The sequence below is a fragment of the Sorex araneus genome, chromosome 2, assembly GCF_027595985.1.
Source record: "Sorex araneus isolate mSorAra2 chromosome 2, mSorAra2.pri, whole genome shotgun sequence".
Taxonomy (NCBI): Eukaryota; Metazoa; Chordata; class Mammalia; order Eulipotyphla; family Soricidae; genus Sorex; species Sorex araneus.
The window spans coordinates 87,570,782-87,597,274 of NC_073303.1; the positions used below are offsets into that span (position 1 = coordinate 87,570,782).

At 36.6% G+C, this 26,493-nt stretch overlaps 1 protein-coding gene across 2 annotated transcripts in view; it reads left to right on the plus strand.

Annotated features, from left to right (window-relative positions):
- TOX (thymocyte selection associated high mobility group box) overlaps positions 1-26,493 on the plus strand; it is a 332,079-nt gene that overhangs the window by 277,776 nt on the left and 27,810 nt on the right. For both annotated transcript variants that reach the window (XM_055129140.1, XM_055129141.1), the window contains exons 4-5: positions 3,639-3,920; positions 19,433-19,663. In XM_055129140.1, coding sequence (XP_054985115.1) covers positions 3,639-3,920; positions 19,433-19,663 — 513 coding nt within the window. The remainder of the gene's footprint in view (positions 1-3,638; positions 3,921-19,432; positions 19,664-26,493) is intronic.

The window sequence follows — 26,493 nt, forward strand, 5'->3', positions numbered from 1 at the left end:
AAATTTGGTATAAAAGAAACAACTAAAAAGTTTCTAGAACATTTGGGATAATATTTATAGCGAGGGTTAATGTGTTATCAACAGACTATAAATACATAAGAAAAAAGAAAACTCTGTTAATGTTTCTAATAGGGGGTGACGTCCACATAGTTATGTCTGTCAATCAGGGAATCAGGGCACTGTTAATCCTCAAGGTTGGGTCAGAACTGGACAGTTTAACTTAGAACATCTCTCATAACAACACTATGATCAATCTTAGCCAGATAGAAAAAATATAGAAACTGAATGTTAAGAATAATTTAGAGGTGGGAAGTTGTAGGAAGAGATCAGTGATAAAAAACAAGAAAGATCAGAGAACAGCAGCTGGTAGTAAATATAAATTAAGTAAATTATTTACAACAAATAAAAAATAACAAAGATTAACAAGAAATAATCTTTTACAGATTGAGGTTTTCTATTTGCCATTGACTATAGTTTCTCAGTATTATTCTAAAAGAAAATCCACTTGCTTACTTTTGTTAATTGCTCTTATTTTTCAGTAATCAGCTCCATCTAGTTTAATTTCTTCCATAATAATTAATTATATAGCACTGTAGCACTGTTGTCCCATTGTTCATTGATTTGTTCAAGCGGTCACCAGTAACATCTCCATTGTGAGACTTGTTGTTACTGTTTTTGGAATATCGAATATACCATGGGTAGCTTGCCAGGCTCTGCCATGCGGACAGGATACTCTCCGTAGCTTGCGGGGCTCTCTGAGAGGGATGGAGGAATCGAACCCAGGTCAGCCACATGCAAGGCAAATGTCCTAATGCTTGAAAATTATTCTTATTGATATTAGAGCATATCTGAATGACAAGACTAGTGACATATTTTGAAGTAATAAAGATGAGATTATTGAAAAACAACTTCTCAGTTGAGATCTTTATTGTCTCTAACCACATTGATCCTCTGTTCCTCTGAGCCTTACCTACATTTCCAAGTACTAATTGTATCAATGGTGCATCACAAGTTTTCTACACAGATAATCTATCTACAATCATAATTAACATCGGAAGCCTAGTAACCAGATTACAAAATGGTGGAAAAGACAGATGTTGTAAAGTGGGATTGCTTCAAGTCTTTGAAGACCTTTGGCTATAGTTTTACATGTTGTTCATCGATTTGCTTGAGTGGGCACCAGTAACGTCTCCTTTGTGAAACTTGTTACTGTTTTTTTGCGTATTGAATATGCCACAGGGAGCTTGCCAGGCTCTGCCTTGCTGGTGAGATACTCTCAGTAGCTTGCCGGGCTCTCCAAGAGGGACAGAGGAATCGAACCTGGGTCAGCTTCATATAAGGCGAATTCCCTACCCACTGTGCTATTGCTCCAGCCTGTCATAAGTGTAAACTCTCTAAATTAATTAGGAAATTATCCTCTGCAGTATGGCTTATATCCCTGTAAAAGTAAGAAGTGGTTTCAAAACAGTTGCAAAAGGTTTATGCTGTGTAACTTTGTTAGGTTTACAACTTATGTAAAAGTTAAATAAAAATATATAACAAATACTTTGCTGGTAAATATTTTTAAGTGAAGGCTCTTATGTCCTCCTTCAAACATATAAGTAGCACTGTAGCACTGTGGTCCCGTTGTTCATCAGTTTGCTCGGGTGGCAAACATATATGTATATATACAAATGTTTTATTCACAATTTTTTACAATTTATTCACAACTTATGTATAAATGTTTTATAAGTAAGCTGCTTAATTACAGTAAGAGTTACAAAAGTCTAGATTTAAATGATGCAGATTTTACTCAAACTTGTCACTTAAGGAAGTCATTTATACTCTATTTATTCACTCATATTTATTTATAAATTTATTCAGTGGACATTCCACAACTTCACTATAGCCCTCTGCCTTAGTTTCCTCTTCTGTAGACTAAGAAATTATCAGTCAGGGCAGCAGCAGCTCTACCATGAGTAGTTAAACAGCCATAGCTGTGTACTGAGAGACTTCTTGAAAGGGGGACCTCTGAGCTTCATTTGAAGGATTGAAGCAATACAGTTTAAATGACAAAAAAAAAAAATGTGTTGCTTTGGACTAAGATAGCAGCATATGCAAAAATCACGGACCAGCCTAAGAGTTCATCAAGAAGAGAATTAGTAGTCTAGAACATCTAGAAGTACATCTAAAAATAGAGCAATAGCAAAAGTAAGAAAGTTGTAAAGAAGTGGTATTGACCAAGAACTTCTTAGAACACAGTTTTATGGAAGACAACTCTACCATTAAAACTTCGGCTCAGATGGATCTGATTAGGTAAGGAAATGATTATGGAGCATAGGTACTAAATGCTTTCAATTACTAAAAAAAAAATGGCCTATGATTTCATTACTTAATTGACCTTTTCATTATGCTAATAACATAATAGCATTTACAGTTAGGTAATTAGTAGACATTGTGAAACCAAGTGTAATTGTTTTTAATAAAAGAAAAATAATAGCGTTAACTTCAATTTTTTTATTTAAAATATAACTTTAGCCATATATTTTTTCATTCCCTCCCTTTATTCTTTTTCCTCTTTCTTGATTCATAAATCCTTTATCTGTCTTCTTAAACTCCCTAAAGCCCTTAAACTGAGCTGTTCATAGATAAGTACCACAAAATTGTCCCCATTATTTTACATTTGAATATGCTAGAGAAATGTTAAGTGAAATCTACCTTACTCCTCTTATACAACACATTTGACCTCTAGATATGTTAAGAGCTTCATCCTCCAATGCTTTTAATTCTAATCCTTGCAGAGACTAAATTCATTGCTTGAATTACAAGAGTAAGTCTCATTAAGGCTAAAAAGCAGTGACCCAGATAGCATAATGGATTAATATGGTGACCTGGCAACTTTAGAGTTTTACTTTCAAATAGGACTATGAAGTCAAATTATTTCAATGGTCAATTAATCAATACCAGTATGAAACTGTTCTGAGTCTAGAAGTTGGTAGATCCTTTTGATCAATACTAACCTATGTAGAATTAATCTTAGAAACAGACTGTCTTGCTCTCAAAGTCTTTTTTAAATGATCACAGTAAAATAAGTTGGGATTTATTCATGAATTCTCTGAATGGTATAATTACTAATAATTATATAATAATTATATAATTTTGACACTGTAATAAGCATCAATATTTTGAAACTTGTGCCATATAAATTTATTAATGATATATGTTTGCATATCATTAGTATTGAAGACTGTAAATATAACTAATCAAATATTGAATAATGAATTGTGACATTTAATTCTCAATTTTTATTTTTTTGGTAATAGTACCTCTAAGTGCTTTGCACTATTAGGATTATTCTACTCTGAATAAAGAAATATGGATTTAAATGTGGGTTGTTCAGTAGGACATTCCACTTAATTTGTGGGGGAGGGATTGATTCCGAAAGATTTATTCCTGGATCCATGCTCAGGAGTGGAACCCTAATGATTCTGAGGGAACTTGACTGTGGTGCTGGGGATCAAACTGGGATTAGCTCCGAGTCAAACAATAACCTTAACTCCTATGCTATCTCTCCAACCCCTAGTCTATAAAGTTGATTTTTTTTCCAAAATATGTTTGGAAAAATTAATTTTTCTTTCTGCCTTTTATGTCTTTTGTAGATGCAAGAGATAAGGAACCCAGAAGGGGCCCAATATAGTTCCCATCCTCAGATGGCAGCTATGAGACAGAGGGGTCAGCCTGCGGACATCAGACAGCAGCCAGGAATGATGACGCATGGCCAGTTGACGACCATCAACCAGTCCCAGCTAAGTGCTCAGCTGGGGTTGAATATGGGTGGAAGCAGTGTTTCCCACAACTCACCATCTCCTCCCGGAAGCAAGTCTGCCACTCCTTCACCATCCAGCTCAGTGCATGAAGATGAAGGTGACGATGCCTCTAAGGTAGGGATCATTTATTCTCTGGCCTGATGGGGAATCCTTGCTGCCTAAAAAAAAACCTTCTTTGACACCTTCCTTGACCTGTGGAAGATGCCAGTTTATGAGAGTTGAGTGAGAAACATTAGGATACAAATTAAATGAAGTAGACTATTTATTCAGTGTTGCTTTATATTCTCTATTAAATCCTAGAAATAAAAGTATATTAAGCTTAAAAGTAGAATCCATACACAAACTTTAGGATCAGCCTATTAAGTGTGATTTTCTCCTCAGCCAACAGAATAAATTTAACCATTTTATTTTAAGAAAACAACATCCTAGGTAACAAGACATGTGTGTGTGTGAGATGATGATTTTGCCTGAATCTTTTGAGGTAAACATCTAACCATTTTATATTGAGAATGAGGAAAGTTAGGTCTAGGGATATTAAATCACTCCCTTTCTGCAGCAGAAACATGCCTTTTCCTGCCTTCTTTTTTTTAATTTTTTTTGAGGGTACAGTTACAGATTTATACATTTTTGTGCTCATGTTACGAAGTTCGAGAACCCATCCATTCACCAGTGCCTATTCTCCACCACAAATAAACCCAGCATCCCTCCCACCTTCCCCAAAACCATCTTCCCCACCCCACCCTGCCCCTGTGTCAGGGTATTCCTTTTTGTTCTCTCTCTCTAATTAGGTGTTGTAGTTTGCAATAAAGGTGTTGAGTGGCCATTGTGTTCAGTCTCTAGTCTACATTTAGCACCCATCACCCTTCCCCCTCATGGCCTCCAACCACATTTTACTTAGTGTTCCCTTCTCTATCTGAGCTGCCCTCTCCCCGGAATGTGAGGCCAGCTTCCAAGCCATAGAGTCAACCTCCTGGTACTTATTTCTAGAGTTCTTGGGTGTTAGTCTCCTACTCTGTTATTCTATATTCCACAGATGAGTGCAATCTTTCTATGTCTGTCTCTCTCTTTCTGACTCATTTCACTTAGCATGATACTTTCCATGCTGATCCACTTATATGCAAACGTCATGACCTCATTTTTTTCTAACAGCTGCATAGTATTCCATTGTATAGATGTACCAAAGTTTCTTCAACCAGTCATCTGTTCTACAGCACTTGGGTTTTTTCCAGATCCTGGCTATTGTAAACAGTGCTGCGATGAACATATAAGTGCAGATGTCATTTCGACTATACTTTTTTGCTTCTCTGGGATATATTCCCAGCAGTGGTATTGCTGGGTCAAATGGGAGCTCAATTTCTAATTTTTTGAGAATCATCCATATTGTTTTCCAGAAGGGCTGAATCAGTCAGCATTCCCACCAGCCGTGTAGAAGGGTCACTTTCTCCTCACATCCTCTCCAACAGTGGTTGCTTTTGTTCTTTTGGATGTGTAGTAGTCTCTGTGGTGTGAGGTGGTATCTCATGGTTGTTTTGATCTGCATCTCTCTGATGATTAGTGATGTAGAGCACTTTTTCATGTGCCTTTTGGCCATTCTTATCTCTTCCTTGGGAAAGTTTCTGTTCATTTCTTTGCCTCCTTTTCTGATGGGGTTGTATGTTTTCTTGTAGTGTTCAACCAGTGCTTTGTATACCATTGATATCAGCCCCTTATCTGATGGGTATTGTGTAAATATCCTTTCCCATTCTATAGATTGTCTTTGTATTCTGGTCACTGTATCTTTTGCGATGCAGAAGCTTTTTAGTTTAATGTAGTTCCATTTGTTGATCTCTGTTTCCACTTGATTGGCCAGTTGCATGTTATCTTTAAAGATATCTTTATCTTCAATATTGTGGAGGGTTTTGCCAACCTTGTCTTCAACTTACCTAATGGTTTATGGTCTGATATTGAGGTCTTTAATCCATTTTGACCTGACTTTTGTGCATGGTGTCAGGTAGAGGTCTAAGCCCATTCTTTTGCATGTGATTGTCCAGTTGTGCCAGCACCATTTGTTAAAGAGGCTTTCCTTGCTCCACTTCACATCTCTTGCTCCCTTATCAAAGATTAGATGATCATACATTTGCGGTTGTGTGTAGGGATATTCCACCCTGTTCCATTGGTCTGAGGCTCTGCCTTTGTTCCAGTACCATGCTGTTTTAATTATTACTGCTTTGTAGTAAAGTTTGAGGTTGGGGAGGGTGATGCCTCCCATCGTCTTTTTCCCAAGAATTGTTTTAGCTATCCGTGGATGTTTGTTGTTCCATATGAATTTTAGGATTCCTTGATCCGTTGCTTTGAAGAATGCCATGGGTATCCTAGTATTGCCATTTTGACAATATTGATTCTCCCTATCCATGAGCAGGGTATATGTTTCCATTTCCTCATGTCCTCTTTTATTTCATGGAGTAGCATTTTGTAGTTTTTTTTGTAGAGGCCTTTCACTTCCTTGGTTAAGCTGATTCCAAGGTACTTGATTTTCTGGGGTACGATTGTGAATGGGATTGCTTTTTTCATGTCCCTTTCCTCTGCCTTATTGTTTGTATATATAGGAAGGCCATGGATTTTTGGGTATTGATTTTGTAGCCTGCAACTTTACTGTATAAGTCTATTGTTTCTAAGAGTTTCTTAGTAGAGACCTTAGGCTTCTCTAGATATAGTATCATATCATCTTCCTGCTTTCTTTTTATGACCTCATGTCAATATGTTAATCTGTCTGCCTCACTAATAATGGCATTCTTCTCTATGAGAAGATGAATCATAAATGTTTACTTAGAATATTGGCTGCAAAAAGTTGTTGATTCTTAAAAGTGGTAACCTCAGCTTTCATTTCAATGATTCTATCAAGACTATTAGCCCATTCACTCAAAAATAGAAAATTATTCTTTTTATTGGCTTGTTTATGTCAAGCATTTTGCAAATTTGTCCCAGTCAGAGAACCCTTGTGATTAGTTGCTGTGAAAACACAGTTACATAAGCAATTTAAATTCATCATCTCTGTTTCAAACCACAGGGTACAATGACTAGTCACATGTATCAGCCACTTTTCACGTTTGTGAACATTTTGTTTGGGAGAAATTAAACTATGAACAGTTTAACACATGAAATATACAGTGAGATTGTGAGCTATAATGTTAAACTTTCTACAAGCCCACTAAGTTTTTTTTTTTAATCCGGGTAAGTAGTGATTACTTATTTAGTGATATATTTATTTTGAGGAAAAATTAAGGTTACGTTACTGTGTAATAATATATTAATTTTTCAGCATTTGTCATGCTCTGGCATTTGGGACCTTAAACCTAGAAAGACACATAGCTAATTGATTTCTAACGACAGAAAATCCCTTCTTTGAACATAATTTTCATAAACAAATCACACGATCCAGAGCCTAAACCCTCCGCTATCCCCTTCCTTCTCCCACACAAAGACACTGTTCTCGCTGCCCTAAATAACCTGAGGAACAGTTTCCAGACAACTGGGAACTGTCACTGTAGACAAAAGCCCACTGAAGATGCTCAAATTATCCAGGCCTCAGCAACTTATTCAGCAATGCCTGAGTTCAGCATCAGTCTCCACTGTCTTCGTCAGTCCTTCCCAAGAAAACCCCCAAAACTACTCTAGGCCATGCTCTGCCCTCTCTCACCGCTCTGCCCCGTAATCAAGGTTGGTATTTTAATACAAGGCCTAGCTGCAGGCTGAGCCTGTGTCTAGGGATATGGGAGTATAAATTTCTTCTTCCTGCCAATCATTTTCATGGATCTGTTCTTATCATTTCTGACTAAAACCAATCACATGCACATTTTAGGATGCCTACACAACTAAAAATCAACGTGTAACCTGATCTTTTCCATCCCCATGGTCACTCTCTGCTGTCAGTGAGTCAGCATCTTAGAGAGTAAATAAAGAGGCATAAGGAGACCTGTTGATATTAAATACATAATTTATTAAGCAAGGGAAATCCTGAACCTTAGTTGGTCATTGAGAGATAAAAATGGTTTTCTTAGTACATATGGATTATTCTAAAAACCTCTATCAAACAATGAATATCTGCACCTGACTGGGATATCCAAGAATTCATTTGTAGCCATTGATGTTAGCTATTGGATTATGCATGGATAATTCAAATTAATTACCTCAACATAGATGATAATACTCCATTGGGAGGGGAAAAAATTAATGTTCTGCTCACAGTAAAGAGCAATTTGTGCATCTGGATTATATCTTTATCAGTATTGTATGCTGACACCTCAAGAAATTGGTGAAAAATTGGTAGTATCTTCTCCAGCAAATATTATGCAGAATTATTCTTACTTATAATGACATTTTCACACTCTTCAATTAGTGTGAGTAAAAGTCTAAATCAAAACTAGAAATGTAAAGAATTAATGCTCTCAGCAACCTCCGTTTCTTATTGCCCCATATGGTCTGTATTTTATAATTTTGCTGAAACATTAATATGTTGCAAGCTTCCAAGAATGATATAAAATTGTGTCAGTGAGTAGTCTACCCAACCACTCAATGGACACTTCTAAAAATAACTTTAAGCTAATCATCAATGGTTATTTAACATATTGTACATCAATTTATGTTCTCTAGTAAAATATTTTTGAGTTAGCTATGTACCCAATTTATATTTATTAAATCACTAAAATAAATCCTCTCTTTAAAATGCACAAATATTTGTCACCACAGTTAAAGAATAAATTGTATAGCTAAGGAGATAGCACAGCAGATAAAGTGATTTTTGCAATCCACTGGTCTAGGTTTGATCTCCATCACATATGAGTGCCCTGAGCACCATCAGGAATGATCCTTGAGCACAGAAGAGCCAGGGGTAACTCCTGAGCATTGCCAGATGTGAAATCTCTTCCCACCTCACCCCCCCCCAAAATTATATTGGAGTATTTTTACTATATTTGAGCAGAAATTACGTGTTATGTTGTGCTAAAATGATTGTAGTTTAATGTAAAATCATGATAAGCAAGGAGATTATTTAAATCATTTCTAACATGAAAGAAAACTCAAAAGTACTAGTCTCACTACCCCTAAAAAGAAACTTCTCTTTGAACAATTCTTAAAACTTTCCTCTTCACATTTATGCTCACTTACATAATTACATATTAATTTCAGTTTATCATTTGAACAATTAAATACATTTGTTTTGAAAGAAAGGAATAGTATAAATACACCAGTAAAATAAGTTATCACCTTATTAATGCCACCCATGGCCCTGATTGCTATGAAGCAATGCTGACAGTCTAAGTCCATAAACTAGATATACAATAAAACATCAAAGAAATATAAACTTAGGCAACTTGTGGTTCTGTCTGTAATTCAGTACACTTAAATTATCTGACATTACAGTGTATTTTTAGTAGTGTTCTCTTTAAGAAAATTATGGGCTAAGAATAATAGTAGATATCTCTCATCCTTTTATTTTTAACTATTCTACTTAAGCTGTCTTTCTATGTTATGGATAGACTTGCAATGGCATAATTTTGATTATTTTTACTCTTAAATGAAACCAACTTCATTTACACTAGTGTGTTTAAATAATTTTGTGTATCCATATATATTGCTACCCATTCTGTTTCACATCTGTTATAGATTTACTCCTTCTTCATTCTTTTAAGATTATTCTTATTTTCTCATTAAATAATTTTTTATTTAAGCTTGGAAATTTTAAGCTTTTTTCTTTTTTTTTTTTTTTAGTAGCTACAACTGCTACACAAGAGCATAAAACATTGATGAGTCTCTTTACCCTTCGTAGGTTACTCTGCCTCCAAACATAATCCTTCCAGTCCATAAAGGAAAAATTGAAGTTGTTCATTTTAATTACAATTTAAAGTTCTGTAATTGAATAAATGCCATAAAATAGTTTTATTTCTTTTATAATAATGATTGCTCTTTATCATTTATAATAAATGATTTCCCTTAGTCATATTTTTATTCATCTGGCACAAGTTTTCACTGTTCTTTTAAAATTTTCTGTTACAAGGATATGCTTGAAACATGGTCACTTTAAAAAGTGCTTCTACTAAGTCTAGAATTCTAAGTCTGGGGGCCTGGAGCAATAGCACAACATGTAGGGAGTTTGCCTTGCACGTGGCCAACCCAAGTTCAAATCCCAGCATCCCATATGGTCCCCTGAGCACCGCCAGGGGTAATTCCTGAGTGCAGAGCCAGGAGTAACCCCTGTGCATCTCCGGGTGTGACCCCCCCAAAAAATTCCAAATCTGAAACACTGACAATCATTATTTTGGTTTTATCAGTTTGAAGAGTAGTACTTTATAGTATCCTGATTTTCATTATTATTTTTGCAAATTTTATTTCCTCATTGTCTTTTCTCAAAAGTAGTCTGCTTTCACTCTTGGTCTAATTTTAAAATCAAATCTACTCTTGCCTCTGGTGTCTTGTAGCTTCACTGAACATGTGTTGGTATCTTTAAAAAAAAAAAGCTTGGTGGGTGGAATGTGGCCACACTTGGCAGGGTTCAGAGGCTACTTTTGGCTCTGTGCTCAGAGGTTACTTCCGGCTGTATTTGGACCACCCTATGCAAACAGGGATTGAACTAGAGTCAGCCACATGCAAGACAAATGCCTTAATCCCTCTGCTATCTCCCTGTAAAATTTTGACTGCTTTTATCTTTCAGATATTTCTCCCTATTCTTATTTTTACTTCCATGTCATTCTGCAATTTTGACCAGATAAGTACTGTACTTTTTTTTTTTTTTTGCTTTTTGGGTCACACCCAGCAATGCACAGGAATTACTCCTGGTTCTGCACTCAGGAATTACTACTGGCAGTGCTTGGGAGACCATATGGGATGCTGGGAATCAAACCCCAGTTGGCCGTGTGCAAGGCAAGCGCCCTACCTGTTGTGCTATTGCTCCAGCCCGACTGTTCTCTTTCTTGATTTTAAATTCCTTGGTCCTCTGTATTGCATTCTGATTAATTCACTAGTATTTATTTTCAAGTTCATTGTTTTCTGTGGGTTTTCTTTCCTCAAATGTTTTTGGATTTACTTTAGTTGCTTGCTCCTTTTCCACTTATTTATCCCATTGTTTCTTAAAAGGGTTTTTCATTTTTAGTGAATGAAGACTTTAGGATTCTGATTCTTTTGAACCCTGTACTCCTGAATCTTGATTTTACTATCATTTTGCTTTTTGGAATAAGAGTTGATTATTTTCATAAAAATTCTATTAGAACTGTTTTTGAACATTCTGTTAGAACGGTTTTTAAAGATGGCTTGTGTTTGTTTTTGCCAATCTTGGCTTGATTTTTTTCAGACCAGTCAAGTAGCATGCACTCAGAGTATTAATCCTTACAAAAATTAGCTCTTTCTTGTGAATTATTACTAATGTATTTTCTCTTCTCAATTCAGTATCATACCTGCAAGTTCTTATCTTCAGAAAAGGTGAAAAGTAACATTTTCTATCCTCATAGTGAGAGCATAATTTTTTCTGCCTAGCCATTGACTTAGCTTTCGTCTACTGAGCCTGAGTCCATTTTACCTGACTCGGAAACCGTTTTCAAGATAAATACTTGCTTCATTATTTAGCTTGCTTCTATGGTTCCTGATTTCACTTTATTTCTTCCTTCCTTTCTTCCTTCCTTCCTTCCTTTCTTTCTTTCTTTCTTTCTTTCTTTCTTTCTTTCTTTCTTTCTTTCTTTCTTTTTTTCTTTCATGTTGAGAGTTTAATAGTTTGTTACTGATCTATGTGCTTTCTCACACTGCAGAAAAAGAGGTTGCTGGTCGTTCTTGTTTTTCTCAACAAAGCATATAGGATAAGTCAGTAGAACACAAGTAAATAACCCTTTAGAAAAGTATATTTTTGGGACTGGAGCGATAGCATAATGGGTAGGGTGTTTGCCTTGCACGTGGCCAACCCGGGTTCGAATCCCAGCATCCAATATGGTCCCCTGAGCACCGCCAGGAGTAATTCCTGAGTGCAAAGTCAGGAGTAACCCCTGTGCATCGCCTGGTGTGACCCAAAAAGCAAAAAGAAAAAGAAAAAGAAAAGTATATTTTCTATCCTTTCTCTGAAGTCAAGATTCCTTGAATAAAATAAAACTGATAAGCAAACAATTTCCTTACACTTTTACTATAAATATTAGTGAAATCAAGCAGTGTTGAGACCAAATCTGAAGTCGCTTTATCCAAAAATAAGAACGATTATTTCAGTTGGGCCTTGAAATTTTAGGATTTTATACATTAGGCTTGTTTTTTTGGCAGCTGTTCAGTACCTCAAGTGCTATAATATGGATGAAATTTCTAAGGAACTCCTTAGAACCCAGCAACTAAAATATACTTGTGTGCATATATACATATATATGTGTGTGTAACTTGAGAGACAGATCATTGATAACTTAGCAAGCTCGATCAGGAAAAATTAATATTCATTCTGCCTATTGATATAAGACCCCAAACAAATGTTCTAAAATGCAGTCAAGTAATTAAATTATGCTAGAATATAGCACATTCAAGATGTATGTTCTTAGATGATTCATCTCCTACATGACTGAGTGTACTTGATTAATTTATGAAATAAAAATATATTGTGGCTAAACGTAGACACCTGGCATTTTATTCAGTGGAACGTATCTCAACATTTTTATAATGTAGAAGTATCTCTTAATCCAAAAAGAAAAAGAAATAACCATGTTGCCTTAGGTAGGAAAATTTAGAAAAGGCTAAATAAATTTTTAAAATGGATAAATATAACTTAAAGGTATATATTACAGTCGATGCTTTTTTCTCACTTTAATTTTCCCGGACAATCTTTATTTAAATATGACCGCTGAGGATCCTTGCTAAACTGTCTCTAAGCAAAAATAATGCTCAACTTTGTTTTTGCAGAATCAGGGATCCTGAAAAATGAATTTGCTTTGCAAACTATGGTATAGATAAAATGCTAGTGAATCATTTTAAACGCATAGAATTCTATATGCAATTTTTTATAATTGATGTTTGAGTCATTGAATGCACTGTTATTATTAATGATAATAATAAACTTCATTGTAAAATGAAAGAAGTATTACAGCCTTGCTAACTTCATGGTAACTAGATGAATTACTTTCCATGCTTATTTGAATTTATTCCCATAAGGGTATTTTAGCTGGCAGAGTTTAGAAAGGAAAGAGACAGTGAATTTAAGTAGCAAAATTTTCACTTACAGAAACACTACCATCACAAAAATTGCTGTGATATGTCCTGTTTCTATGGCGAAGATTTTGTAATATTTACTTTATATGATCAGAGTTATAAGTGGAGTTCTGTGTTGTTTGTTCAGCCTATTATGCAGATGGTGCTTGATTAAAATCTATTTTAAACTACAGCGATTACTGCAATATAGTGTGCATTAAATAGCTCTCCCAGCTCCATTAAAGGCTTTGGGACTATGGCAGTTTATTTTAAATATGCTTATAGACGTTTCTAACTTCTCTAGGGACATTTCCATATCAGTGATTCTCTTTTTTTGATAGTCTTAACTCCTGCACTCTGTATTCTTCAAGAAGTATTATCTAAGCAATGCCATTAACATATGCTTTTTTAAAATGAAACATTATTATTTTCTTATGATAAATAAGCTAAATACATCACTATAATTAAGCAATAAAACATGACAGGAGATGAATTAGTAGACACCTAAGGACACCTCTAAGGATTTTAGAAATAAATCTCTGTCTACAAGTAAGTTACATGAAGCAAATGCATCTGCGTAAAGCATAAGTAACATTTGCTTATATATTTGTCTATTTTTTTCATTAGCGCCTTAACTGAATATGAAATAAATCTGCGAGTGACCATGATTTTTCAGTTAGGGCTTCAACATATTCTTATTCTGAGTTACAATAAATTTCACACAACTTTGACATGCATTTTGAACTTTCCTTGCCTTCTAATTCTAAGCCTTTGCCCAGTACCAAATACAGGAGTGGAAATGAACATTACCCTACCCCAGGTCAGGGCATGCTGTTGCCATGGGAATGGAGAGTTTCATGGGACCTGGTCACGTTCTGCGTGCCTGTCATCATACAGAGTTTATATTTGTGGGCTTTTTCTCTGTTCTAAAGATTATGATGTTAGAATTCAATTTAATTTTCCATCCTTAAAACCCAGGCAACTTTAGGAATATTTTACTCTGACTGACTCTTTACATTATCCAAAAATTATGACTTATATTTAAAGTGGACTAATTAAAATAAAATTTTAAAAATCACTTCCTCAGAATGCACTAGCTAAATGTCCTCTGTTCTCGCCACATGTGGCTGTTTATTCTTTCCAACAACACACACACAAAAAAATATTTTCACCATCCCAAAAAGCTCTACAAGATAGTGCTGAGTTAGTCTTCAGAACTCAGGACATGTTAGAAAATTAAGACATCAAATTAGAAACTTTTATCTAAGTTAGAAATCAGTTAGAAAATTAAGGTCATATTACAAGTTCATTTAGCTAATTTTTCTACCATAACCATATTCATCATCATTGAAATCATGCTAAATGGTCAAAAGGCCTGGTATCTTTAAAAATGCAACCCATTACTAACTTGTGAGTAGATCCAAATTAAAGCAACATTTCTTTCTTCAAGAAGACTTTGAATATGAGCAGTGACCATGTGGTTTTAAAATATATGGTGAAAATACCCCAAGAAAGTAGGTCTTCAAATTCCCAATTCAATACCCCAAATTTAAAATAGCATCCTATTTCTGTACCCACCCAAACACAAGAAAATATGAATAAGGAATAAGACCTCCACAGATCAGAGCAGACAGTCTTATACTTTATATAGCATTGCCCAAGAACTTGTATATATTAGTGCAAAAGAAATAGAGGTTTTTTTTATTTCTGTTATATTGCACCTCCAAGTCAAATTTATTGTGCCAAGTCAATGAGTCTTTATATACCAGTAGCATTGAGCAATATAGTCAACTGTTTCCTTCAAAGCACATCTATTTCTTTAAAATATAGTTTATATGATGTTTTTTGTATGTTTTTTCTTCTAATATCAGTCTTTGGTAAAAGAACATTACTTTAAATCACAGTGTAGTCCTATAAGGGCAACTCTGGTCAGAATACTATGTTTGAAGAATATAGATTTAGTGACTCACTTTGATTGCTAAGGGAAATGCAGTGGATCTTAAAAATAAATATTTTATATATCCATTCAGTTGGTCTTCTAAGACCAATTTTTGCAACTCTTTTGCATGGCAGTAAAGATAAATTGAAATAAGCATGAAGAAAGGCATTTCAATAGGCTGGTATTCTCAGGTGTGGTGAAGACAAAGCCAATTTAATATTTTGAGACTCAATGGTCCTCTGTTCTTAATGGAAGTGAAACCCCAGCCTCACAGCTTAATATGTCCTAACCAGTCAACCAGATACTTGAATTCCCAGATGATAGTCCATAGATAATAAAATCTTCTGAGTCTTGAAAATGTTAAGACTGAAGTCATAAAGTTCTTGCTCATACTAAACAAAGTCTAGTAGACTGAACAAGAGTACTTCTGGTGAGAGAGAAACTACAGGCCAAGTCAGAAGAACAGAGAAAATCTCCAGATAAAAAATAGAATAGATTGACTGCATGAAGTTGCTTAGAATTTCTTACTAGGCAAGAAACAATTACTTCAAAACAGTACTTGAGGTTTGATACACTTTCAAGTTGAGTGTCTGACTGGCAATTACTAGGTTTTCAGGCTGTATCCAAAGAGTAGAGCCACATTGTCGAACATCAGGAAACTGTCCTCTCTGTACAGCAGGATCATTTACAACCAGTAGATCTAACTCTTCACCAGACTGTCCAAAAAATGTTTTTTTGATAGGAGATGACTATCAGTGGTTCAAACACAATTTCGGACAATGGAAGAAGGAAACTAATTTGAAGTTTGTGAAAAATATTTAATTTAAATCATAGTATTTTATTGCATCGTAGGAAATTTTTCTTGACAATAATTTGGTTGCATAATACGATGCATAATAATTGGTTGAATCCATAGTACAGCGGGTAGGCCATTTGCCTTGCATGTGGCTGACCCGTGTTCAATTCCTCCGCCCCTCTTGGAGAGCCCGGCAAGCTGACAAGAATATCTCACCCATATGGCAGAGCCTGGCAAGCAACCCAAGGCATATTCGATATGCCAAAAACGGTAACAACAAGTCTCACAGTGGAGATGTTACTGGTGCCCTCTCATGCAAATCGATGAGCAACGGGATGACAGTGCCCGGCAGTGACAATTATTTCATAAAAATATAAAACCTATAACTATGATCATTTCTATTTCTCAGGTCATTATATTTCTAATTAAAATTTAAAGTGAATCTAAGTAATATTTAATGTAGGTCACTATTCATTTCCCTATACTTAGTTTCCTATTCCTGAGTGTTTTTATGCTTGAGATCCACTGTTGCAAGTCGTAGTTTGCCCAGTTTCAGTAGTGTCCAGATGTGCTCCTCCGGTGACAGTTCTCAAGGGAACAACCATTTCACCTCTCTGATCCATCCTAGCAAGCTGTAGTCTAGTATCAGTCCACATTAGCTTGTCAACTCATCTTGTGTCTTGTGATCTATTCCCACAGAAAATTTTAAAGTAATATTTTAAATATTCTTCTTCTTACTGAAAACAAAGAATTCCCTGAGTCTTTTTCTATCTTCTTCAATTCTTAGGGCATGTATTTTATACTGTGGCCATATGGCATCATTACACATTAGTATTAAGGTCACTGCTTTCCATTCGGTCTGTGAATTTTTTAAAAAGTTCTCACCATGGCATAACTAACATTTGACTATAATTTTATAGTTTTACGCATATATGAATGCATAATAATTTAGTAATCACAAAATAGCACTGCAATGAGTTTCCAGTAGAGGAAATTAAAACCCAGAATAGTTATGCCCAGGATTACAAAAACTTGCCCAAGATTACAGGAAGAGCATGAGTCTAGGCACTTGGACACACCCACGGGCCTCTCATGAGATCATGCTTTCTCAACAATGGTTGCATTCTTTTATCTTTTTATTTTTTTTGGCTTTTTAGGTCACACCCGGCTCATGCACTCGGGAACTACTTCTCGCTGTGCTCGGGGGACCATATGGGACACTGAAAGTCGAACCCAGGGACGCATGCAAGGCAAACACCCTACCCGCTGTGCTATTCCTCCAGCCCCGGAATTCTTGTATCTTAAGTTGTCATGATTAGCAGTTTATTTGAATACGGTAGACATTGCGTTTGTCTTACTGAGTCTAGAAACATCAAGTTTTCAGCGAGAAAAAGCATCCCCAGTGACAACTATGGAGGATGGAGGGCCAAAACATCCTGTGAAAATGGTAGCTCCCTTGGGAGCTAGTGCATGTAGATCTGACGTTAGTGAGGGAAGCATGTGGAAAGCAGAATACTCCCAAGAAATGGCAGCACTTGCTCTTCATGTGCTTTTAGATCTAGAAACGAGTCTCAGCAAAATCTCTTGCTCTATAGAAACCTATAAAGTAGCCTCGCACATAATTAATGTTAAAGACAGTATTTCAGTTGTAGGTGCCTTAAATACACCCATTGCTTTTTTTCTTTTTGAATAAAAAAATTCATGCAAATATTTATACTTATTACCCAGGGCAGCTGGAGCGATAGCACAGCGGGTAGGGCATTTGCCTTGCATGCAGCCAGCCCGGGTTTCGTTCCTCCGCTTCTCTCGGAGAGCCCAGCAAGCTACCAAGAGTATCTCGCCCACATGACAGAGCCTGGCAAGCTACCTGTGGCATATTCGATATGCCAAAAACAGTAACAACAAGTCTCACAATGGAGACGTTACTGGTGCCCACTCAAGAAAATTGATTAGTAAGGGGATGACAGTGACAGTGACAATTATCCTGGGATTAAAGGGGAGTTTAAAAATTTTTATTGGGGGCTGTAGCAATGGTACAGAGAGTTAAAGTGCTTTCCTTGCATGCAGCCAGTCCAAGTTCAATCCCTGTACCCCTTTTGGTCCCTGGAGTAAGCCCTGAGCCCTGCTGAGTGTGTTCCCAAAACAAAACGAAACAAAAGTTTTCTTTATTTTTTGATTTTGGATCTCTCCGGGGTGTGCTCAGGCAACCATATGCAGTGACAGGGATCAAATACTGGCTTTCTCAGGCAAGCACATATTCCAGTCTGTCATCTCCTGACCAAGGTCTATTTTAGAACTAAGTATAAAACTATTTTTTTCTGGGGCTGGAGCAATAGCACAGCGGGTAGGGCGTTTGCCTTGCATGTGGCTGACCCAGGTTCGATTCCCAGCATCCCATATGGTCCCCTGAGCACTGCCAGGGGCAATTTCTGAGTGCAGAGCCAGAAGTTACACCTGTGCATTGCCAGGTGTGACCCAAAAAGAAAAAAAAATTTTAAAAAAAACTATTTTTCTGTGTTCTTTTTATTTTATTTTTTTTAATTTATTCTTTTATTGAATCACCATGTGGAAAGTTACAAAGCTTTCAGGTTTAAGTCCCAGTTATACAATGCTCGAACACCCAGTGAGGTATACTGTGATTCTTGGTGGTGGAATATGTGCACTGGTGAAGGGATGGGTGTTCGAGCATAAAACTATTTTTGGACTGGAGTGATAGCACAGCGGGTAGGGCATTTGCCTTGCACCCAGCCTACCCGTGTTCAATTCCCAGCATCCCATATGGTCTCCTGAGCATGTCCAGGAGTAACTCCTGAGTACAGAGCCATGAGTGACCCCTGTGCATTGCCAGGTGTGACCCCCCCATAAAAAGAAAAAAAAAACTATTTTAGAAATGTTTCAATTCTTAAATCCAGCTTCTAGATACACTCTTCAGTATGGAAAACACAATCATCTATAACTATTTAAATTTAAAATACTTAAAATTAAGTAAAGCTTAAAGTTTATTTCTTGTTAATGCTCGATCTTTTGAATATTCATTAGTTACCGTGACAGTTGGCTGCCTTATGAGATCATACAGATGATCAAACTTGACCATAGTTTCAGGTCCCTCTATTAAACAGTATTGATCTAGGGTCTAGATTATGTGCTCTTCTTGTGTTTCTCACCTCTGCATCTTTAAATCCTGAACATTACTGATTTTCTAACAGCGTTTAGCAAATCTTACATCTTACGTGCAGTATCGAGTCTTTAAACGTTATGTAATAGGTATGTTGTTCATTATGATTTTTGAAAAGATCATTGGAAAGAAAAAGTTAACTCTCATGGACAAAACAACTTAGATCTGTATGAGAGTTACTACAGAGATCGCTACTGTTGTCCCCTCTTACAGATAATAAAATAAATTATCTGTCATGGAGCTTTCCAAGTAAGAAAAAGAAAAGCTCTTTATCAAGCTGAAAATAGTGTAATAATATTATAAAATGTCAATATGGTTATTTAAGTTATTCTAAAAGAAAGATGAACATGAAACTATATAGAAGGTGAGGTTTTCTCTGAAAAGCAATTGAACCAATTGCCTCTGAGGAATATGCTTGTTAACGTGGTGTGTATGGGTGACTGCATCTGACGATCTCAAAGCAGAACTGTTGCATAACTTGTTTTTACTTTCAGATTTTCTCATTTTCTCTATAATTCCAATGTTTTTTTTTTCTTCAGATCAATGGTGGAGAGAAGCGACCTGCCTCTGACCTGGGGAAAAAGCCAAAAACTCCAAAAAAGAAGAAGAAGAAGGATCCTAATGAGCCCCAGAAGCCTGTGTCTGCTTATGCGTTATTCTTCCGGGATACTCAGGCTGCCATCAAGGGCCAAAATCCAAATGCTACCTTTGGTGAAGTCTCTAAAATTGTGGCGTCAATGTGGGATGGCCTAGGAGAAGAGCAAAAACAGGTATGAAAGATATAAAATTGAGAGGAAATCAATATAATTTGAGAACGTTTGGGTTCTCTAAATGAAATGGCTCCCAAGGCCTTTGGATAAGTTTTTCAAATTCCAGCTCTAAGGCTTAGAACCAAACCACAGGTGACTTTCATAGATTTTGTGCTCTTTTATCACTCCTCCTTAAATAGCGTGTTATTATTTCGAACTTTATGTACCATAGTTAACTTCTGTAAGGAATGTCACATTTCCTAGATAGGCAGGATTACATCATTCCTTAATATCGCCTATGTGATCATAAAGACTTAAAAAATACTAAAAGTATTTGAAAACTGTCCACACCTCTCTTTAGCAATTACTGTTTGCCCTTTTGTCATCAAAACCCTTTTTGCTTCTAGAAAAATGAGCCTAAAAATTAAGGCTTTTTACCCTTAGCCATTCCCCTAAAGACTACCTACGTATATCATTCAATTCCACATATACCACATTTCTAGGCTGTTCTAAATGAGACCAGATGTGTGGTTATTTTCTTCTCCTGTGGAATGCCATAGTGAGACTGAAGACCATGATTAGGGAAGGCTACATGAGACACTTAGCTTTTCAGCTATGTTTAAGTAGCGCAGAAGATATTTAAGAGTGTTGAAAATCATGTAGAGAGAGTAAGAGTTCTTACATAAATGTAGCCTACCTCAACAAAGGAGCAATTTTGATACTTTATTTCTAAACCAAAGATTAGGTTTCCATTGGCACCATCTAGAAATTCATCGCCACACATGAAGAATTAGAAAGGCATCATCATTAGAATACAATCCACTGGAGCAGCCTTACTGTTACAGAATACCGAATCGCTTTTGTGGTGTATTATTCTCATAGAGAAAAATAGTTTTTATTTAAAGAAATTGGGGGAACTGTGAGAAGAGAGGGGAAAAAGAGGAGAAATATGTGTTCCCAGGAGAACATGGGTGTCTCCAGATTGGTAAAAAACAACCCTTGTAATGAATTTACATTTGGGTTATTGCAATGGCAGTAGCTGAGTTTTTCTTGAGAACGCATCTTGTAAATAAAGAATGAAATTATACATATTATATATTTATAGTTGTGTTTATAACTCGTTTAGTTTTACAATGCAATTTTATAATCAAAACCATTTTGTTGGGAAATGCTATGCCAAGATTTTCTAGGAAACTACATTAATAGAAGTCTTTCTCTCTCCATCAGTAAGTTAATATTTTTTACATTTGCGCACTGTTACCAAACTAAAGTGGTCGGAGCAGTTTGAGTGATTCTAAAGTGATTTTTCCCATGCTTTATGCCCTTGACTTAACAAGGGTTTAGCATAGCTTATCTTTGCTCTTAAAAGATTATCTTGTTTAACAAAGATAGTGAGACTGCAGAGTATGGGAAGAACTGTGGTTTATGCACACATAGGAGGCAGGCCATCTCAGGAACAAGTAAAGACAGGGTCAAAGGAATGAAATCAGATACTGTCCTTACAAAAGGGAGCAGATTGCATCTGATGGACCACTCACTCCTCTGCAGCTACGAGGCAACCGCTCTCTAACCGTTTGCAAGAACTGCCAGCAAAGCGCGCACGCCTGCCTGGAATGCACATTTGGGCAGAGAGAGCATTTCAGCAAAATATCCAAAAGTGTTATTATGTTGTATTACCACCTGTTCTTTCCCTTTATGTTGACTCATTGTGCCAACATAATATCTGTTTCAAACTTAAATTAATTGCATTTTACTTTCATTTAATATTCAAATTGGGAAGCACACATACCGCTATGTATTTTTTTCAAAGGACTGTTGCCGGAGCAGATTAGAGACAGACCATTAAACTTCAAAATTTAGGACAAATGTGCATGTTTCAGAACAGCCCCACATGATGCAATTGGCATTATGTAGGCAGCTGGTTTGAGTCGAAGGCTAAAATTTCATGCGCCACAATTGTTCAAAAATCTTCCTGTCATAATAGCCCACAATTATGAACAGCTACAAATATAAACACAAACTGGGAAAAATGGACAGAATTATTGATGACTTATTAGGGGCTCTGAAAATTACAATATTTAAGGAAAAACAGCTATTAGTGAGATTACAATGGAATGTTTTCTTGACAGCCAGAGGGAACATGACTAATAGAGCTGCTGCGTGTTTATATCACATGCTTCCTCATTGTGGCACTCAGGCAGGGATAAAAAAAACACTGCTGAAGAGTAGATCTTTATTTTCAGAATCCATCGTGAGTTAGAAACATGTACTTTGTTTTCTGGGAAGAAATCTCTCAAAGAAGAAAAAGTCAAAGGGAGCTGAAAGAAGTGATAAAAATCCTCCAGGAACACAAACTCTCCCCTCTGAATCATTCCTACCAAAGCCACTAAACAAACTTCCCATATCAGAGATCTCCCCATTTTAATCCTTTGGAAGATAGTGCTGAATTTGGAGTGTAGCAGAAATGTTTCAACGGAAGGTTTGAAATGCTAATGAATCATAAGACAATGAAGAGCCCATTTTAGAAACATACTAAGTTGCTTAAAAGACACCAGATGGATCAAGGGAAGTAAAACATAAGTGTGGTCCTGAAGTTAGCCTTTGCTACTTATCTTTCACAGACTGGAACCTACAGAGAAAGAAAAATAATAACAGCATCATGTTATTTATATTAGCCTCCTTGGAGCTTCAGTAACCTCAGCATCTTTATATATATCTATATATATATATAAAGATGCTCATATATGTGTATATATATATATGAGGTTTCAGCTAAATTTTCTATCTATTCCTGCTATTTTTAAATTGTCTAATTCTGGTGATTCAAGTATAAGATCTGCGTCCACATGACAACATAGAACAAATGAAGCCCTCCTAAATGAAAGAGTGTGTTGAGTTTTGAAGTTATAGAGATTGGACCAAAAAGCTCAGAAGGGTTGTTGGGTCCTTTTTAGCCATGGAAAGTCAGTTCTTAAGTGGAAAAGGAAAGTCACCTTAAATCAGAACCAGATGTAAATTACTAAATGAACCTTAAGTTCCTAATTGGAGACACAGTCAGGCTGTAATACATTTAGCAAATTACAAACAAAATGTTCTTGTTTATATTACATTAACTGGCTTTAAAGCTTCAGCCAAAGAGCTAAATAAACATGCTGTTATGCTAAAAATGGAGTGGAAGGCCTATTCAGAGCTTGGTGTATTCAGGAGAAACCACAACCCACGGAGCCTAAAGAGGGTATTTTTGTAAATGCAGCCCTGCCACGGAAGAGGAGAGTGGATTTACCTCGAGAACCAGAGCCTAATGAGCAGATATCACTTACAGGGAAGCTGTTTTAATACTGAAACATATGCCTTCTTTCAGGATGCATAATTCATATCCAAGGATATTAGCCATAGTAGTTCAGCTCAATAGCAACACCTCATTATTTTATCCCTCAGTATTTATTCCTATGTTTGACGCCTCATGAAATTACTGTTAATGTGTTTATATAAGGGCAGAACTGACACAAGTGGGAAGAATGTAATTTCCTACTCATTCTTTCCTGCTGCTGTGTCCTCTTCCCCTGGTAGAAGTGGCAAGTGTAAATAGTTAATTTGCTTCAATTATGAGCCTGTCCTGCTAAATTAGAAGCAGCAGGGATATGAAGAGCCAGAATTATACTTATGAGGCAGCTGACAAATCCTCTGAGCCCACAAAATCAAATCATTTACTCCTCATTGGTGCTCAAACACCCACTACATAAATGCTGCTGAAGTTCCCTCCACTTCTTATTTTGTGACAAAATTTGGATTTTATGTCAACAATACTTAAGGTTAACTAAATTCTATTGCACTAAAACATTCACTCGCGCATTTGTCTTAGCCATTTTCTATTAACAGTATCCATTCTTCAGATTCTTTTAACTGAGAGTAAAGGATAAAAGAAATGATTGTTCATCTGTAAATTGTACCACATATGATCAGGTTATGTTCATCAGTATTTGACAATGATTAAAACTACTGGATGTGGGGCTGGAGCGATAGCACAGCGGGTAGGGCGTTTCCCTTGCACACAGCCGACCCAAGTTCGATTCCCAGCATCCCATATGGTCCCCCGAGCACTGCCAGGAGTGATTCCTGAGTGCAGAGCCAGGAGTAACCCCTGAGCATCGCTGGGTGTGACCCAAAAAGCAAAAAAAAAAAAAAAAAACTACTGGATGAAATGGTGAGCATAGTCTACCTTTAAAATGCATGTGGGCCAACATACATGTAGCTATTGGTACATAAATGGGATTATTGACAGTAATAAGAAGAATATCTGAATATCAGGCTCATTCAGGACAGTTTTGCTTAATGAATTTTTGGTAAAAAATGTTTGAGTTGTTGGGGGCTGGAGCGATAGCACAGCGGGTAGGGCGTTTGCCTTGCACGCGGCCGACCCGGGTTCTAATCCCAGCATCCCATATGGTCCCCTGAGCACCGCCAGGGGTAATTCCTGAGTGAAGAGCCAGGAGTAACCCCTGTGCATCGCCGGGTATGACCCAAAAACCAAAAAAAAAAAAAAAAAAAGTTTGAGTTGCATGAATTATATATGTGTATCACATCTTCTATATCCATAATGTCTATTTTACTCTAGAGAATGCAATTGAGTACTTTATAATGCTTATAACTCACAACAAGAGACCAAGCTCAAAACAATAGACCATACGTTTAGTCCTGAGTATTTCCTAAGTACCTTCTACATACCCCTACCACCCCCACCCCGTGTGCTAATAAGACTTCAGCTGAACCCCCTGGTGTGCCTGAGAGAGGCATCAAAACTAGCTAGGAGGAGTTGTTCATAAACACAAGGTCAGTTTGACTTACACCATGGTTCTGTCAGACTTCCTATCAAATACAGAGTAGATAACCTTGCTTGTGTGTGCTTTTGTATCTGTAAAATGGAAATAATAATACTGCAACATTCTTGTTTAAATGAAGGAAAAACTATATAAAACCCCTGTCGTTTTAAAAATTTATACTGTAGAAACATTTTTATTGAAGTTAAAATCATTTTTATTTAAAGAAGTTTACTTAGAGAAACTTGAGGGGATACACAAGAGAGAAAACACATGTTAAAGAGAGAATGGAGACTTCTCTAGATAGAAGAAGTCGAGAGTCCACATGTCAGGTTGATATGCAGGCCAGTCTCCAGGGTGAAGAATGGAACCAGCTTGCCTTACAAAGTTGGTTTCATTGTAGAGCTTCTTCCAAACTACCCCGGCCTAGACTTCTCTGCATACAGAAGAGTTAACCTGGGCGTTGACAGAGATAAAATCTTGGATGCTGATGGTCCTTTCATATTCTATTCATGACCTTTAGATGGAAGCATATTTTAATACCTTTTTTTGTTTTTGTAACTTCTGTTCTTCACACCACCTGGGGTCCCTATCAAATATGCAATATATTTTTAGATGTAATTGAACAATAGTATAGCCTCCCCCCCCCCTTTTTTTAGAAAGGAACTTGCTCTTCTACTTAATTTAATAATATATTCTGTTCCTAAAACGGGTCACATCATAATTGTGAAGTCTACTTCATGGATCAGAGGGGCCCTGAAAAAGCATAAAAGGATAATAGATTTATTATATTCTATAACATTCTCAATCCACTGAATATTGCTTTGTTATGTCCTTAGACTTTGGTTCACTTAAAAAAACACCAGCATGTTACACATGATGGAAATTTTGTAACACATATAACTAAGTTTTCTATATGATACAGATGAACTTCCCAGAGTTCCCTAAATAATAGCAGCATTGAAAGAAGCTGCAAATGTCAATTTCTAAAGACTATTGCACAAAATTGTGATTAAATTATTTCTTTTAATTTTTTATTTTAATATATTTTTTATATGAATCACTATGTGATAGACCCTTACAAAGCTCTTCATGATTAGGTTTCACTCATACCATGGTCAAACACTCATCCCTTCACCAGTGTACATTTCCCAACATCAGTGTCCCTAGTTTCCTTCCTCCCATCACCTCCCCATTCTCTCTGTCTCTGTCTCTGTCTCTGTCTCTCTCTCTCTTTCTCTCTCTCTCCCTCCCTCCCTCCCTCTCTCCCTCCCTCCCTCCCTCTCCTTTTAGGCGTTGTGGTTTACAATACAGATACTGAAAAGTTATCAGGCATATCCCCTTTTTGTTCTTTTTGGGTCACACCCAGTGATGCTCAGGGGCTACTCCTGGCTCTGCACTCAGGAATCACTTCTGTCGGTGCTCTGGGGACCATATGGGATTCTGGGGATCAAACCCCGGTCGGCCGTGTGTGTAAGGCAAATGCCTTACCCACTGTACTTTCGCTCCAGCCCCCCTTTACCTACTTTTGACACCCAGTTCTTGTCAGAGTGATCATTCCCAGCTTTTATTGTCATGTCATACTGGTCTCTATCTTACCTACCCTTCGCCCCACACACACTGGTGTTAGGTTCTAACCATTGACCAGTCCTCCTAGCCCGTTTTCCCTAGCCTTGACTATTAGTCTCCTAATGGTATTTCTAAGCAAATTTATAAACATGAATTTGGAATGGGAAAGTGAAAACCTACCACCTATGGCTGGTGTTCTGAGCCCGCCAGGAGTGACCACTGAGCACAGAACCAGGAGTAAGCACTGAGCCACACCAGGTATGATCCTCAAAAACCCAAAACAAAAATGCCTTTTAATTTCTCAGTATTTGAGTAAAGTGCAAAATTGGAAAAATTATAGTCTCTGTTATACTGTATAAACTTCTCAGATATAAACTGTGACTAGAGATTAAATGAGGACTAGAGGAGAACAGAAGGAAGGGAGAGAAATTAAATCATGTTCATACAATTTTGTGTTTTTGTGTG